This window comes from Narcine bancroftii, chromosome 1, assembly GCF_036971445.1.
Source record: "Narcine bancroftii isolate sNarBan1 chromosome 1, sNarBan1.hap1, whole genome shotgun sequence".
Classification (NCBI taxonomy): domain Eukaryota; kingdom Metazoa; phylum Chordata; class Chondrichthyes; order Torpediniformes; family Narcinidae; genus Narcine; species Narcine bancroftii.
This window is the reverse complement of record NC_091469.1, coordinates 115,469,098-115,485,999: the sequence shown is the minus strand read 5'-3', so window position 1 is coordinate 115,485,999 and position 16,902 is coordinate 115,469,098. Positions and strand designations below refer to the sequence as shown.

The following is a 16,902-nucleotide window of genomic DNA, read 5'->3' as shown; positions in this document are numbered from 1 at the left end:
GCCACTGAGAAGTTTACCTGATAAAACTTGTGTTTGATGTTTTATTAACTTCACATTTCGGGCCACAAATGTGACAATATTCACCAAGACAAATGATTACTTAAACAAAAGTTGCTTTTAATTGTCTTTAAACATGAAAAGAGGATCAGACTTTAATTTATTACTATTAACTTAACCTAACTTAGCTTCTTTCTAATTCTAAGTGCATGTGTATGTAAGTTCACTTCTCATTCCTCCAAGTTCACTGGTTGCAGGCAATTCTTATACTGTGCACAGAATTTAATATTTATGAATTTCACCAGGCTTTGGTGCTTGAAAGGTAAAGGTACTTGTCAGTTTTCAGAGAGAGATTTGTTGTTCACTGAACACCCACATTTGATCCCTTCCGATCAGCCACTTCAGTGTCTTGCCGAAGAAACTTACCCCATTAGGGTTTTTCAGATGATGACCCCTTTCTTTCAGGTCACCACAGATTTCCTTTTTATTTCCCTTATTACAAGTGAAACATTACACAGCCAGCCATCTCCTCTTGTATGGACCACAAGGGCTTTGTCCAGGGTGAACTGAGCACTCACAACCCATCATCAAAATGAGGTTTTCCACAAGCTTGTCCTGTTCCAGTTCCAGCTGCTGCTGCTGAACTATAAAAACTGCAGAACTGAATTCTCTCTCTCTCTCTCTCTCTCTCTCTCTCTCTCTCTCTCTCTCTCTCTCTCTCTCTTCACTTAGAGAAAAGCCTGTTTTACCCCCTATGCTTGCAAAACTACACCACCCTCTTAGAACAGCAAGCAACCCTCAGACAGTCTGTGGTTCAGAACCTAATCCTCCGAGTTCTTTCATCTGTTGATTTTCTAAACAACAATCCTTTAGTGAGGTCCCTTGGGCACTCCCCAAAGTTTTTGCAAAGGCTCTCTGAGCTGGCCTGTCTTGCTTGAGCAGAGCTCCAGTATTTTAAATGAGATTGTTTTGAAGTGTTTGTATCTGACCTACACTAAAAAGAAGCCCACACTTTATCTCCCAAAATCATATCTATGTACAATATAAAACACAACGTATTCTGTCACAATATAATGTTTAAAAGCACTTTGTAATTATTTTTGTACTGAGAATTTAAGACCTAAAAGCAAGACTAAAATGATACTATTTTTAAAGATTGACTTTCCAGAGTGACTCACACACACCCACACACCCACACTCTCTTACATTTGTGCATAGTGGGGTTAAGTTTAGAGATAAGTAAGAAATGTTATGTTGTTAATAATTTAATTAAAAACTATTATTTTGTATTTACCATTGTTTGGTTAATTTTCCAATACTGTTTATTTGTTAGTGCTAACGAAGTCCCTTTAGTCCCAAAAATAATTAAAAGGTTAGTTGGTTCATTACACTTCCCACTCACATACCACTTTAAGTATTCCCTATGCTATCAGTGCTCTGTGATAGCTTAAGGTGGTATGTGAGTGGGGAGGGAAGGTTGAGAATCACTGCTCTTGACCCAATTTACTGAAATACTTGAGAAAGATTGTCATTGGCCCATTTCCTTTGGAGGTATGAAACCTTTCATATAACGAGTCAGTTAGGTACAATTAAAGCAGTGGTTTTCAACTTTTTCTTTCCACTCATTTACCACTTTAATCCCTTATTAATCACAGAGCACCCATGGCATAGGGATTACTTAAGGTGGTATGTAAGTGGAAAACAAAAATTTGATGTAGGCTTTTGGTTTACTGGCCATGAAAATTTAATATAAAGCAAATGCGTGGTTTGAGATTATATATTGAAATTAAGATTTGTTTGGATAAGATTTAACATTTCTATTTTAAACTCCATTACAGTGTTCTCTACAGAAAACTATGTCCCAAAGTTAGGGCTCAGACCCGAAACGTTGGTTATATATCTTTACCTTCAATGGACGCTTCAAGACCTGCTGAGTTTCTCCAGCATTTTTCTGCTTTTACCCCAAAGTCAGTGCCCAGCTGTGTGGCTCATCTTCTGATCAAGGTTTTGAATGTTTCTATTTTAAGATTTTTAATAAATGCAAAGAGACACATTTATTAAACAGGAAATGTGTAATCTTAACAGGAAAGTGCCAGGAAGTGTTTTGATGCCTAATGGGGAGATGTGAACAAAATTTGGATAAAACTTTCCAAGATTCTGCACAAATCAAGGGCACCATTGAAATGGATTCCACTCCCATGTGAAGTTCAAACACAGGCTCCAATCTCATCTTGTATCACTACATGGTTTGAATTTCCACAGTCTAGCAGGGCCATGCCTTGGTTGTAGCACTGGCATCATTCCAGACAATGTTTCAATAATATTTACTGGTGCTGCAGTCAGTGTATGTTGACTAATTTTGTCCCTTCATATGTTATTGCAACTGTTTGAATCATAGAAGCATGGAAAATAGGTGCAGTAGTAGACCACTTCGAACCTGCACCACTAATCAATACGATCATGGCTGATAACGTGCAGTACACACATGTGCTGGAGAAGCTCAGCAGGTGATTGCAGCGTCCATAGGAAGTTGACATTTCAGGCCTGAGATCATCTTCAGGATTGAAAAATCATGAAAGCACCTGAATAAAAATGTTGGAAGGGAAGGGGAGCTGCACACGTTAACAGGTGAGGTAATGGGTGGTAAAGGTTGGAGGGTAGAAGAGAAAGAAGCTGAGTAGTGATGGAGGGAGATGATAGAGGGCTAGGAAGGGAAGCTCTTTGAGAGAAGAAGGAAGGGAGAGGGTGGGGAGTTGGATGAAGATAGACAAGAAGGAGATGGAACAGGGATGGATATTAACGGAAATAGGAGGTTGATATTTATGCTGAGTGGTGGGAGGCTGCTGAGATGGGATACAAGGTGGTGTTCCTCCAATTTGGAGTAGCTTCAACTTGGCAGCACACGAGGCTATGGACAGACATGTCAGTGTGGTTGTGGTGTGTGGAATTGAATTGATTTGCCACTGGAAGCTCCTTACTGTTGCAGTGGAAGGTGCCCTGTGATGGATTCTATCATATTTTATATTGTATATAGATATGTTTTTGAAGGAGATAGATTGTGGGGATAGTATAGGTCACAAACAAACACTTAACATTTCACAAAACAGATCTCATTTAAAATGCCAGAGTTTCGCTCAAGCCAGACAGTCCAGACTCCCAGTGGCTTTGCAAAAACTTTGAAGAATTCCTATAGAGACTTCACAAGTAGGTGTTAATTGGAAATGCTGTGGAGTAATGGATAATTGTTTTGAAAGCAACAGATGAACAGACTCAGAAGTTTGGGTCCGGTGCCACAATCGGTCTGGTTGCAGTTTGCTCTAGAGAGAGGAGATCAAACAGGCTTTTTCTGAAAGAGAGAGAACTGGTTTCTGTAGTCATGGGAAGCTGGCAGCTTGTTGAAACCCGATTTTGAAGATGGGTTGTGAGTTATGAGTTCAGCATGTTCAAAACCCTTGTCTATACAAGAGAAAGTGGCTGGCTAGAGAGCTTTCCTGAAATAAGGGAAACAAAAGGAACTTTGTGGTGACCTGGAGAAGAAGAGGTTATCATTTGGAAAACCCAAGAGGGAATCAGTTTGTGTGTGTCCAATGAGCAACAAATCTCTCTCTGAAACCAACAAGAACCTTCTTGAGCAGTAACCAATTACCTTTAAGCATCAGAGCTTGGTGAAAATTCATAAATGTTAAATTCTGTGCACAGTATAAGAATTGCCTGATACTTGGAGGAGAGAGATGTGAGATTGAACTGAGAATCAAAGAACTTGTACACATTACATACACGTATGCTTAGAATTAGAAGGGAGTTAAGTTAGGTTAAGTTAATAGTAATAAGTTAAAGTTTGATCCTATTCTTATGTTTAAAGAAAATTAAAAATGACTTTTGTTAAATTAACTATTTGTCTTGGTGAATTTCTATTGCTGCTGGGTTTTGGGGTCTTCTGGGTCTGTAATAGCTCAATGAAGCAATCTTAGCCTCAGTCCAGTCTCGCAATGTAGAGAAGGCCGTATCGGGAGCAGAGGATGCAGTAAATGACACCTGCAGATTCACAGGAAGGACTGTTTGGGGCCCCAATTAGTTACAAGGGTGGTGGGGTAAATGTTGCACCTCTTGTGGTCACAGGGAAGGTAGGTAGCAAGGGGGTAATTGATGGGAAGGATGTGTGGTTGAGGGAGTCACTGAGGGAGCTGATCACATGACTTCAGTATCCTATTCAAGTACCCTGTTTTCTTCTACTGCTTATCTTCTGTTGTCCAAATAGATAGAACCATTTTCTGGTCAGTACTTCCCTTGCATAATCGGCCTTGAAGTCCTCCAACAATCTGTTGCCAACCTTCTTCCCTTGCTGTGTTATGGTGACATCCTTTATGCTTGGCAGATGAGCCGAAGCATTCATTCAAATATGTACAGCACTAAAATCAATGGTAAGCCTTTAGTTTGGAATTATTATTTGAAATTATTTACGTAAAATAATGATATTGATGGTATCTACTTCTATTATTCTATCACTTGTCATAATCCTTCAATAGCCTATGCACTGTGAAATTGTGGCTCCTTCAGAGTAATTTTAGCCTGTCACATGCTGATCAGTGGCTTGAACGGTAAATCTTTTATATTTGTTTGGATCTAAAATGAACTTTATATCCATTATCATTGTTCATTAATCCTATCCCTGTCACATTATCTTGATCTGAATCTAACGTCTCTTGCACTGTTGACACATTTACTTTCAACTTCTAAGTTGCATTAGTTTTCCAATTGTTCTAATATTTCCATTTGTTTTGTGTCCTGTCCCATTTCCTTTGTTAATCCCATTTGTTTAAATCTCCATTTTCAAATCTTTGGGAAATAGGGTGGAAAAAATTGAAACTTGGTCTCAGTGGAGACAGTACTGAGCACTCTCAGTAACAGCGCTGAACGAGCCTCTGAATCTTGTAAAATGTGGTTGTGATATGGTGGTGATAAAAGTAGTATATCTGGAAGAACTGATTTTCTTTCCAGTCTGGGCCATTCAAATGAATTCAAATTTCTGCACTGAAAGTAATCTGTTTTCCACCTTCTGGCCTCATCCACAGAGAAATGGACTCCAAGGGCTCCTGCAATTTCATTCTCTGTTTCAGTTGCCCGTAGATACAGGTTTTCACTGAATCAGCTTTCAGTTGGTCAGTTCATCATTTTGTTGTTGCCATTGAGCAACTTTTTTTGATTCTGTAGGGAGCCTCAGCTTGTTGAATCAATTTTGTTAGATCATCGAACAATAAGGAAAGAACCAACAAGTATTGTTTCAGATACATTTTTTTTGCTACATTAAAGTAAGGAAAAGGATTAAAATCCAGTTAATTTCTATAAATGCAGAGCAATTTATTTGTACAAAGGTACAAGTAACCGGTTGCATTCAAGGTACAAAGGCAGAAGTTCAATGCAGTGAACTCCTAAATGGCATGCTTGGTAGAATGAGGAATAACAGAGGAACTGAATGGCATAATTTTAAGTGGGTGCAAGAGCAGAAGATATCAAGTACACAAATCTTTGAAGATGGCAAAATGCTAATGTTTTAAAAAGCACACAGGATCCATGTCTTTAACTTCCCCTTCTGCTGGCAGGTCCTACCTGCTTTAAGAAGGCCATGAACATCCCAAGGCCAAAGAAAGTGATAATAACAGGCCTGAATGTCTACTGTTGGGGTAACTCTGCCATTCACCATCATAAGGTACGATGAGTGGCTGGTCAAAGCTCTTTTTAGCCTTGAACCACTTCATTTTGTCAACCGTTACAAGTGGCCCACAGCAGGTGCCATACTTGTCCCTTGAACATTTCAATATCAAGGATACTACTTTTCAACAACATAGTCCCAGTAAACTCTTCCCCAAATTCCAGAACTTGGGTCTTAGCAACCCCTCTGCAATGGAATCCTCAACTTTTGTAGACTCCAACCAATGAGGATTGGAGGCAACACCTCCTTCATAATCACTTTGACAACAGTATCCACTACTATGCTCCCTGTTCACTCTGACTGTGTTGCCAAATTATGCTCAAGATCTATCTTGAAATTTGTTATTGACATCATCGTTGTTCAAGATCCAGCCTACGACGATGAGTTGGAATTTAAAAGGGAGTCCAATTGCTTGATGCTGGGTCAATGGCCTGTCCTTCAATTTCAGCATGGCAGGGGAGCAGGTCATGGACATCTAGAAGATGAGTGGAACTTTCTCCTCTGACTGTGTCATTGATGTGATGGCCAAGAAAGCGCACCACTGCCTCTACTTACTCAGAAGGTTGAAGAAATTTGGCATGCCCCCGAATCCCACAACTTTTTCAGATGCTCTATTGGAAGTATTCTGTGTGGATACATCATTGTGCAGTACAGGAACGACCGTCTCCAAGGCTGCAACAAAGTACACAGTTGTGAATACACCCCAGACTATCACATAAACCTCCTTCCCGCCATCAACGCTATACTTGCACCTGTCTTGGAAAAGAAGCCAACATATGAAAGGATTCTTTCTGTCCTGGCCCTGCTCTCTTCCCCCTCCTGAGAGAAGATTGGAAGAAGATTTCACAAATATGAAAATTGACATCACAGATTCAAGGAGAGTTTATTTCCCACTGCTAGCAGACTCCTGAATGAACCTTGCATGAGTAAAATCACAGTGACCAGCCATTTCAGTTCTGCGCCCCAATCCCATGCTGATGTCTGTCCATGGCCCTGTGCACTGCCAAACCAAGACCACCAAGCAACACCTAATTTTCCATTAGGGCACTCTCCAACTGGATGGTATTGGCAGAGACTTTTCTGGTTTCTGCCAGACCACTCCCTGTTCTCCCTTTCTTTCCTATCTCTGTCTCTCTTCCTCCAGCTCTTCACCTCACTCTCTCTTTACAGAGCCATTTCCCCCCTTCCCTTATCCACCTATTACTCTTGCCCATGGGCCTGTGCTCCCCCTTCTCCCCCCACCCCCCATTTTATTTGGGCACCTGCCTACATTTTGCACATATCTTGATAGTGTCCAAATGTGAAATGTTGGTTGTTTCTTTATATTTGCTATGTAAAGTGCGCTATTTAACCTGCTGAGTTCCACCAGCATTCTGTTTTTACTTCAATCACTGCATCTGCAGGCGTTCATGTTTTACTCTGTTCTAAATTAGCTCTGGATGCTGTATTCTCTTTTATTTGCTGTATTTGTGTCTGGGTTAACTGTCTGGATAGCAGACAATAAACCTTTCTGATAAACCTCAAACACCAAGTAGTAAACTTCAACTTTATAAAAGAGGAATAGATTTCAGAAGAAAGGAAATTCTGCTGATCTATTATAACATACTAGTTTTGTTTCTCCTGGGGTAGTTGTTATGTTCTGGTTGCAATATTTTAAAAAAGATGTTAAAGTCTTTGAGAAGGTGAAGAAGAGATTTATTAATGGTTTCAAGATGATGAGCATCAGTCCACAGTATGGTTTGGAAAGGCTGTATGTCTTGGAATGTAAGAATGTTTTTGAGGAGATGTAAATGTTAAACAGCAGAATCTATTAATTATAGGCTTTTGTGGTGTATCATTCTATAATTTGGTGTTTTTTTTTACTATACATCTTGTATGATAAATTATATAAATCTGTCTACTCATTAATGGGTAGGCGATTTGCCTCACCATAATGTTCTACAAATTTTAGTACTTGCTGAGAGGTGCGTAACGTTTACCCAGATGACTGCAGTTTTGTATAAACAATTTCAGAAACTGCACAAATAATGATTTTAGCGGCAAAACAAAAATATTTAAACAAAAGGGTGTAGCAATTAGCACAACACCTTTACAATTCCAGCAATTGGGACCGGACCAGGATTCAAATCCCATGCTGTCTGTAAGGAGTTTGTACGTTAAACATATTTAAAATTCGGTTAGATAAATTTTTACATGATAGAGGAATTAGGGGATATGGGGAGAAGGCAGGTAGGTGGAGTTAGGTCATAAATTAGATCAGCCATGATCGTATTGAATGGCGGAGCAGGCTCGATGGGCCAGTTTGGGCCTACTCCTGTTCCTACTTCCTATGTTCCTATGTTCTTCCCGTGTCTGCGTGGGTTTTCTCTGGGGGCTCCAGTTTCCTCCCACCGTTCAAAACATACTGGGTGTGTAGATTAATGGAGTGTAAATTTGGCGGCATGGACTCGTGGGCCGAAATGGCGTGTTACCATGCAGTATGTCTAAATTTTAAAATTTTACAACAATTACATTTAAATCGCTTGTCCTGCTTTGAAAATTCCAGCTTTATGATGTGACTGTTTTGCTTGATCATTATTCCCATATATTTTAGCAGATGCAAGGAAGGTTATTGCATCTTGAAAGATTTTCGATGGGCTGCATCTTTGTTACTGGATGCTTCCTGTGACATAATGAGCAGTGTAGAAAATAGATGTTGTATAACAGCACATATTTTTCATTCAGTCTTTCTCAAGGTTGATTCAGAAAGAAGCTTTTGTGAATTTGATTTCCTCCACCAGTGACATAATGATTACATTAGTAACCTTGGTCCTGTTCCTTTTTCTTTTCTGTAGCACAAAAGCTGTTGTCCGCTTCCATACCCCATTCATCGTGGAGCAGTATAGGCATCTGTGCCAGCTTCGTGAGCAACTTGTCCTCGACAGCGGTGCTGAGTGGTTGAAATTGCTGGAGTAAGTCAAGGGTATTTACTCTGAATTTGAACTGTTTGCCTGATTGTTGAAGCAGAATGCAAATATGAGATTGAATCGGTCAACTGCTTTGACAAATGTTTTTAGGAAGGTTGGTGTCTCGGTTCAAGATTTTAAGACTGAAGATCTTGAACTGCAGAGCCAAATGATGCACTGTATTTCTGCAAAGTTCACAAAAAAATGTGGTTAGATTTAGAGAGCATATGAGAGAGCTTTGAGGATGTAGTCAGGAATGGAGGACTGAGCCAGACACTAGACTGTTTTTGGAGAGCAGGTGACTTGCAGAAAAAGGGTGATTTAATTTTGTTTAAATGTTATGAAGGTATATAGAAGGACTGCTTTAACAAAGAGAAAAATGTTACGGGCCCAAGGGACCCCAAAACCTAGCAGTAATAGATATTCACCACAACAAATGGTTACTTAAACAAAAGTTGTTTTAAATTATCTTTAAACATGAAAACACAATCAAACTTTTAACTTATCTCTATTAACTTAACTACTGAACTTAACCCCCTTCTAATTCTAAGCGCACGTGTATGTAATGTGTGTGTAAATTTAAGAAAAGTTCTTTGGTTCACAGTTCATTCTCACTTCTCATTCTTCCAAGTTCTCTGGTTGCAGGCAATTCTTATACTGTGCCCAGAATTTAACATGTATAAAGTTCACCAGGTTTTGGTGCTTGAAAAATAAATGTTCACCGCTCAGGAAGGTTCTCGTAGGTTTGCAGAGAGAGTTGTTCCAGGATTTCCACAACTGAGGTACCACCATTAGTCACCTCAATGTCTTGCTGATGAAACCTGCCCCATCAGGGTTCTCCAGATGATAACCTCTTTCTTTCATGCTATTACAGAGTTCCTTTATGTTCCACTTATTCCAAGAGAAACATCAGATGGATAGCACTTCCAGCCATCCACCACTCTGGAGCTTCTGTTTCAGTTCCAACAAGCTTCCACTGGCTGACACTGTTTCTCTCGCTCTCTCTCGCTCTCTCTCGCTCTCTCTCGCTCTCTCTCGCTCTCTATCACTCTCTTTCGCTCTCTCTCACTCTCTCTCTCCCTCTCCTCTTTTTAGGTAAACAAACCTCTCATTGACCTTTGAGTGAGCACTTTGCAGGGAGGTCAGAAGTCTTGTAAAAATCTCCAACACACACTACCTTACTCCACTCCATTCATTTCATGACATCATTTCAATTAGCACCTACATGTGAAATATTCATAGCATTCTCCATAGTTTCTGTAAAGTCACTAAATATGAGTTCTTCAATATTTTAAATAAGATCTGTTTAAAAGTGTGTGTATGTATGTAACCTACTCTAATTTTACCAATTTATCTCCCAAAAACAATTTCAAATATTCCGTCACATCAGTAACTATGGAACATGGATTTAAGATAATTGTTGGAAGATTTCGTTCCCAGAGAGAGATGGGTCCTAGAAATTGTTCCCTTTGAGGAATGAAGAAGGCAGAAACCATCCATTTATAGAAAAGTATATTGCTGAGCTCGTAATGTGGCATAAACACAGAAAGTATCTTCAATGCCCCAAAATCCATGAAAAGTCTTGAAAGTTGTTTGGTGCTCCTGAAACTACTAGAATTTCTCAAGCTTTGTATATATTGGGGGACATGGCATGATGGCGAAGGGGGAAGATGTGGTAAATGCCTCTCCTGGAAGAATTAATTAAAACCTGACTTTTAAAATTTAAAAAAAATTAGTGGATAATTTTTAAATTCTTCTAAAGGTCTCAAATAATGGCTGCAAGAAAATCTAAAGCTCAAACTGTTTAAAAAAAAACGGCTACTATGGAAATAATTGTAATGGAAGAAGCTGGGCCTTCCTTGAAAGTTCAGCCTCTGATCTTGATTCCTCTCCAGCCTTGTTCGGTGCAACCTCCTTGGGTAAGAATTCAGTCTCCTGCGCCACCTTCTCGGGGAGCTGGAGAAGATGACGCTGGAGCATGGAAAAAGGTGGCAGAGACAACTTCTGAACTCCCGTGCATGTGCAGGTCTTCGCGCATGTGCACAATGGAGCGACCAGTTCGGAGCCTGTGGGCCCGACAACAGGTACCGTCACAAGTCAGACGAGGGCTAGACAAAGAGCCCGTACATAATTTCAACCATTAGCTACATCTACAAAAGAAGAAGAGGAGGTCAGAATGGAAGGAGAAAGTTATGTACCACAATCGCAAGGAGAGGAGACAGAAGAAGAAGGAGGAGGTCAATATACTCAATATAAAGTGGGTGCATATTATGTTACTCAAGACACTTTGACCCACAGATTTTTAATAAAATTTCTGAACAAATTAATTCATTGAATGAAAAAATGGATGCAAAGTGCAGAAGTAAGAACAGATTTTATTAAGGAAGAAATGACTGTAATGAAGACAGGCATGGAAAAGTGTATTAAAACTGTTGTTAAAATTAAAATTAAGGTTCAAAAGTTTGATAAAGATTGCCATATGGAAGTAGAAGAATCTAAAGATACAGTTAATAAGATAGAAGATTCTTTTAAAGCGTGGGAAATTCAGAAAAAGGATTTATTGCAAAAAGTTGACATGTTGAAAAATAAAAGTCGAAGAAATAATGTCAAAATTGTTGGTCTTCCTGAAGATTTTGAGGGTACTAATCTCACAATTTTTTTCAAAATTGGCTGCTTGAAATTTTGGGACTTGAAAATTTTCCAAATGGTTTGGAACTTCATAGAGCTCTTAGAAGAAAACTGTATCCAGGGCAACTGCCATGCTCTATTTTGATTAAACGCTTACGTTATCAAGGTAGAGAAATTATTTCGAAGATGGCAGTTCAAAAAGCCAGGGAACAACAAAGTCTGTTAATGATTCAGAATAACAGAGTCTTTTACTGCGGTTTTGAGTAATGCCATTATTAAAAGTAGAAAATAATTTAATCCAGCAAAGTCAGTTTTATGGAAGAAGGGATATAAATTTGCCTTTTGATATCCAGCAGTTAGTCTTTTATGGAGAACACCAAGCACAATTTTTTGCTAATGAATCTGAAGCTTTGGAATTTGCAAATTCATTACCTATCAACAAGCAAAATGGAAGGCAATGTTATTAACCTCAGCAAATGGAAGGAGATAAGATAAATTAAAAGGAGAGATTTTAACAGAAAGTCAAAATCCGACTGAAATTCAAGTTGAAATTGATGATGATCAAGTTAATAGAGACTTTGAAGAAGCTTATCGTACTTGATTGACTGATTGATATCAATTTTTGATATTCTTTCTGTTGGTGTGGGGCAGATTCCATTTTTTCTGCTTTCTTCTTCTGGGGCCTTGTGCCACTTGTGGCGAGAGCCACTTCTTGTAATAAAGGGGGTTAGTGCTGACCTAATCAGCACTTTTGTGGGGGTTTTTGTTTTTTTGTTTTTTATTTTATTGTTGGGATTTCTTATATACAAACCTTGTTTTTCTTTTTTTTAAATATATCTACAAACATTGGGATGTTCTGATTAGTATGTGTGTTTTATTTAAATTACTGGAATATATTTATTGACATAATCATGATGTCTATCTTTTTCACTCTGGAGTGAATGATATACCTACTCTTTAAATATTACATCTTCCAAAGTTAAAATTAATCATCGCTGCCATGAGCATTCAGCAATTTCTGACAGGGTGTATTTCTCAGTATATCCAATAGCCAATCATTTAAATTTTAAATATTGTCACTGAGTTTGCAGTTGGAGTTTGATCAGGAAATCTGATTCTTCCGAGAGCTAATTTTCTTTTGAATAGTGATGTGAAATTGTTCTTGTCATTGCATTGGAACAACAGCAGTTGCAATCATTCGAAGCTCTTGAAATGAAGTGCACCAGTTTGAAGGAAACAAAGGATTTTCACCATGCTGATGTCTGAAAATTCTCTTGGCATTTGTTGTTTGAGGAAAATTACTCAGTTGGTTTCTGTAAAAACTTTCAAAGTCCAAAGCACATTTGTGCACGATGGTGAAACTATGGTGAAAAGGATGTATATTAACTTGTTTAAGGAATATTTATTGTAGCCTGAACTGATTTTTTTCTTTCAATGCAATTCTCATTCTGTTCCCCTACAGTCGGTTTGGTGAGTACTACCATGAAATAAGAAAGGCAATCAGTCACCTGGCAACCATTGACTGCATCTTTTCATTGGCGGCAGTTGCTAAGCAAGGAGGATACTCCAGGTAAAATCTTGCCTTTGTATTTTTCTGCCATTCATTTTAAGGATTTCTTTAATATTTGCTTTCATTCTAGTTTTCCAATTCCATTTTACTGGGGTTTTGCTCAATCTCACTTTCGTGTGCCATGTTTGCTTTGGGAAGAAAACACTTCTGTGTTATTAACATCTCTATCAACTTTCATATGTCTAAAACACTGCAATCAACAAAATATTTTTGGGACACTGTCATCACTGGATATGGAATAAGGAAACAAACAATTTTGTGCCCAGTACTTCTCCACTGTTTCTTTTCATTTCTGTTTCATTTACATTAGAAAGTGAGCCAAGTTTTGATTAGGGTCTCTGGGGAAATTTCTTGACATAGTGCCATATATCATCTTTTTAATTCATCTTGGAGTCTGGATCTTTGTTCATTCCTTCATTTGAAAGAGCACAACACAACCAGAATGACATTCTACTAGTAATGTACTGAAGTGTCTGTTATGAATTTTATTTGGGACTAAATGGACTTTGTTAGCACTAACAAAGGAACAGCAATGGGAAATTCACCAGGCAATGTTAAATTCAAAATAATAGTTTTTTTTGAACTAGTAATAACATAACATTTCTAACTTATCTCTAAATTTAACTCAACAATTGTTAGGTCTGCTTTGTTCATGAATGAGTGAGACAAACACCAGGCTGAGTCGAAATCAGGGTTCTTTGTTCTTTATTACCGGATTGTAACACTTGCGACCAACCATGTTAGTCGGAGAATGCATTCTGCCGTTATCAGCAAAATGGTGATTTTTTATACCCTTGGATATGTGCTTAGAACATCATCATATCATTACTTGTCCAATGACTAAAACTGTTGCTATCCTTTCCCTGCTAGCTTCCTGCCTCTCAATCCATCAATGTCTCTCTTATCTTGTAAGTACAAGGATGCATTCACATCTTGTTACAGCCCTGTACATTCCCATCTCATGATGTTTTACCTAACAGGAGTACAAGGACACCTCCCCTTCTTGTTACTGCCCTGTACAGGGTAACTCCCTACACATTCCCATCTCATGATGTTTTACCTTACACTATGCGCAAATGTAAGTGTGTATGTGTAATTAAAGTACCACTCTGAAAAGTCAGTTTTAAGACTTCAGCATCATTTTAGTCTTGCTTGTAGGTTTTAAATTTTCAGTTTAGAAATAATTATAAAGTGCTTTGAAACATCATATCTTCAGGCCTCTTAAACTGACAATTCTTTTAATGAGTTGACCTTGAGAGATATTCTTCAAGCAAAAGTGATCAACTTCAGGCCACATGCATCTCCTATGAAAAGGATAATACAAGTTCTGTCTTCCCAGGATCAACTCTTCTTTATTGAAATTTGTTTTCCAAACAATCTACTTATTCTGTGTCCCTCTATTATTGGGAGTAACACATAGGCAGCTTTTCTCCTTTCAGGAAATATGGCTGCTGGTCAGTTCCGCATCTTAACAGAATGGTGAGTTTCCTTAAAACTGACTTCTTTGTCTCTCATTTCGATAATATACATCTTGCAAATCTCTCATGTCACACGGTATGTGACATCATTTCTGTCTTTGGAGTTCATGGGGTTTTTTGATATGGATGTGCTAAAAGCATCTAAATCCACTTACTCATTGAATCAAAGTGATCAACTTGTTTGATGGTTCTCTTCTGTCTCCAAGCTGTCTGGATTTCACGAACAAAATGGCTGTGTGTTTACACAGGTACTCTGAAATAACATCTATTGTTTTCAGTATCTCAAAAACTATCTTAAAACCTTTTATCTTTCCTGACTCCAACTTCAATCAGCAGGCCATTTTCATCTCAAACTGGCTTCTGCCATCTGAAAAAAAACATGTTTTAAAAATGCTAATATGTTGTCTTTGTGCCCCTGTAACCACCCAAACTAACTTATTAAACCATATTTAAATAAAATATAGTTTTAACATGAATTAAGGATTAATATTAAAATAGATCCATTACACATCAGATTGAGTAATGAGCGCATTTTATGTTGGCGCTTTGACCTTGTACCTCCTGTTCTTTTATCCTTGTTCATTTGTATTGAGTATATTTAAACCAAATTATCATTCCACTACCTGATACCTTAACTTCCCAGTAAAAGACATGTGGGGTGGCACAGTTGGCTTAGTGGTTATGCCTTTACAGTGCCAACGGGTTCGAATCCCGCGCTGTCTGTAAGGAGTTCATACCTTCTCTCTGAGTCTGCGTGGGCTTTCCCCAGGTGCTCTGATTTCCTCCCACCATTCAAAAAGTATCGGGGTGGGGGGTGGGTTTAGGTTAATTGGGAGTAAATTGGGCAGCATGGACTCATGGACCAAAATGGCCTGTTGTCTAAATTTAATTTAAAATTTAAATTTAAAAAAATCTAAATAAAAAAATGAACTTCTAACAACATGTGCATTTGTTTGATTTTTATTTAATGATGAGTATTTGTTGTAATTTGCATCAGTACAATGCACAGTTGCAATGAAACTCTTGCCTGCTGCAGCTGCATAGGTTACGTAAAACACATTAACAAACAATAAGTAACTGAGAGGGGGGGGTGGGGGGGTGGTTTGGGAGGAGGGGGGGGGAGAAAAAGTCACTGTATATGTGTGAAAAAGAAAAAGTGTACATCATGGCTAATGTGATTTATGGTGTGAAAAATAAAAAATTTAAAAAAAAACAAAAAAAAAACAAACAATAAGTAACAATTGGCACAATGTACCACGAGAGGAAAATGAGAAGTATAGAGGATGGATAAATATTCACAGGAGGGTATTATAACCATATAACTATATAACCATTTACGGAGCAGAAACAGGCCATGTTGGCCTTTCAAATCCGCACTGGTTCACTGATTTTGTGCTTCACAGAGCAGTTGTGACAAATGTGCTATGATTAATCTTTAGTGTTTAAAATTTATATTTGATATATGATATACCTTAGCAAAACTTAGTTTTCAGTGGTCATAGAAACAAAGACATTCATTTACATTCTACAGACACACATGGTTATTTGTAACTGGTAGTTGGCTTCAGCATCAACAAATGCATTTGCATTTTAAACACTCTTGACCACAGAAGCCAGTTTGAAAAGCCAGAGTCTGATGTTGCCTTGGAAAGTGAAGAGATGAAAGATTTTTATGTTAGTTTTGTGAGATAAGTGGGACAATAGATTGTTTGCTTGAGAATACAAGAAGCCGTTTTGTTAGTAAATCCCATTCAGCCCAGAAACCAGAGAAAACCATCAAACAGAGTTTGATTCTGTAAATAAGTGGACTTGGATGCTTTTAGCACATAAATGTCAAGAGACATTATGAACTTCAAAGAGGGAAATGATGTCACTTGAGAGATTTGCAAGATTCAGTTGAAGAAAACCTGCCATTCTGTTAAGACACAGAACTGACCAGCAGCAGTATTTCCGGCAGAGGGAGAAATGCTGCCTTTGTGCCTCTTGGAAAAGGAGAGCACAGAATAAGGGCTTTGAAATAAGTAAGCCCACTTTTGACTGTCTCTTTAAGATAAAGAGAGCAGTTTCAATGTTTGAAACACAGATTCCAAATGCCTTTATTCAAGAGAAGTAAACAGACTCTGGAACTCTAATGCAAGTTAAGAGGGCGTTTGTGAAATCACTCGTATGAAGGAAAATCTTTCTGAAGGACAACTCACCGAAAGAGTTGTGAGTTTAAAGAGGCCTGAAGATATGAAATTTAAAAGTGCTTTATAATTATTTCCGAACTGAAAATGTAAGACCTCAAGCAAGACCAAAATAATGCTGAAGTTTTAAAAATTGACTTTTCAGAGTTTGGGACTTTAAACACACCCACACCCCCACCCCCACCCACATTTGTGCATAGTGGGGTTAAATTTAGAGTTAAGTAAGAAGTGTTTTGTTAATACTAGTTTAATTAAAAACTATTGTTTTGAATTTACCATTGTCTGGTGAATTTTCCATTGCTGTTGCTTTGTTAGTGCTAACAAAGTCTCTTTAGTTCCTAACAAAATAGAGAGGGTTGTTCGTTTGTAACATAGTAACCATAGTACA

The 16,902-nt window shown here is 38.2% G+C and overlaps 1 protein-coding gene across 1 annotated transcript in view; it reads left to right on the top strand.

Annotated features, from left to right (window-relative positions):
• The window catches only part of msh3 (mutS homolog 3 (E. coli)), a 340,568-nt gene that overhangs the window by 145,403 nt on the left and 178,263 nt on the right, over positions 1-16,902 (top strand). The window contains exons 17-18 of the mRNA XM_069936474.1: positions 8,542-8,658; positions 12,743-12,850. Of these exons, the coding sequence (XP_069792575.1) occupies positions 8,542-8,658; positions 12,743-12,850 (225 nt within the window). The remainder of the gene's footprint in view (positions 1-8,541; positions 8,659-12,742; positions 12,851-16,902) is intronic.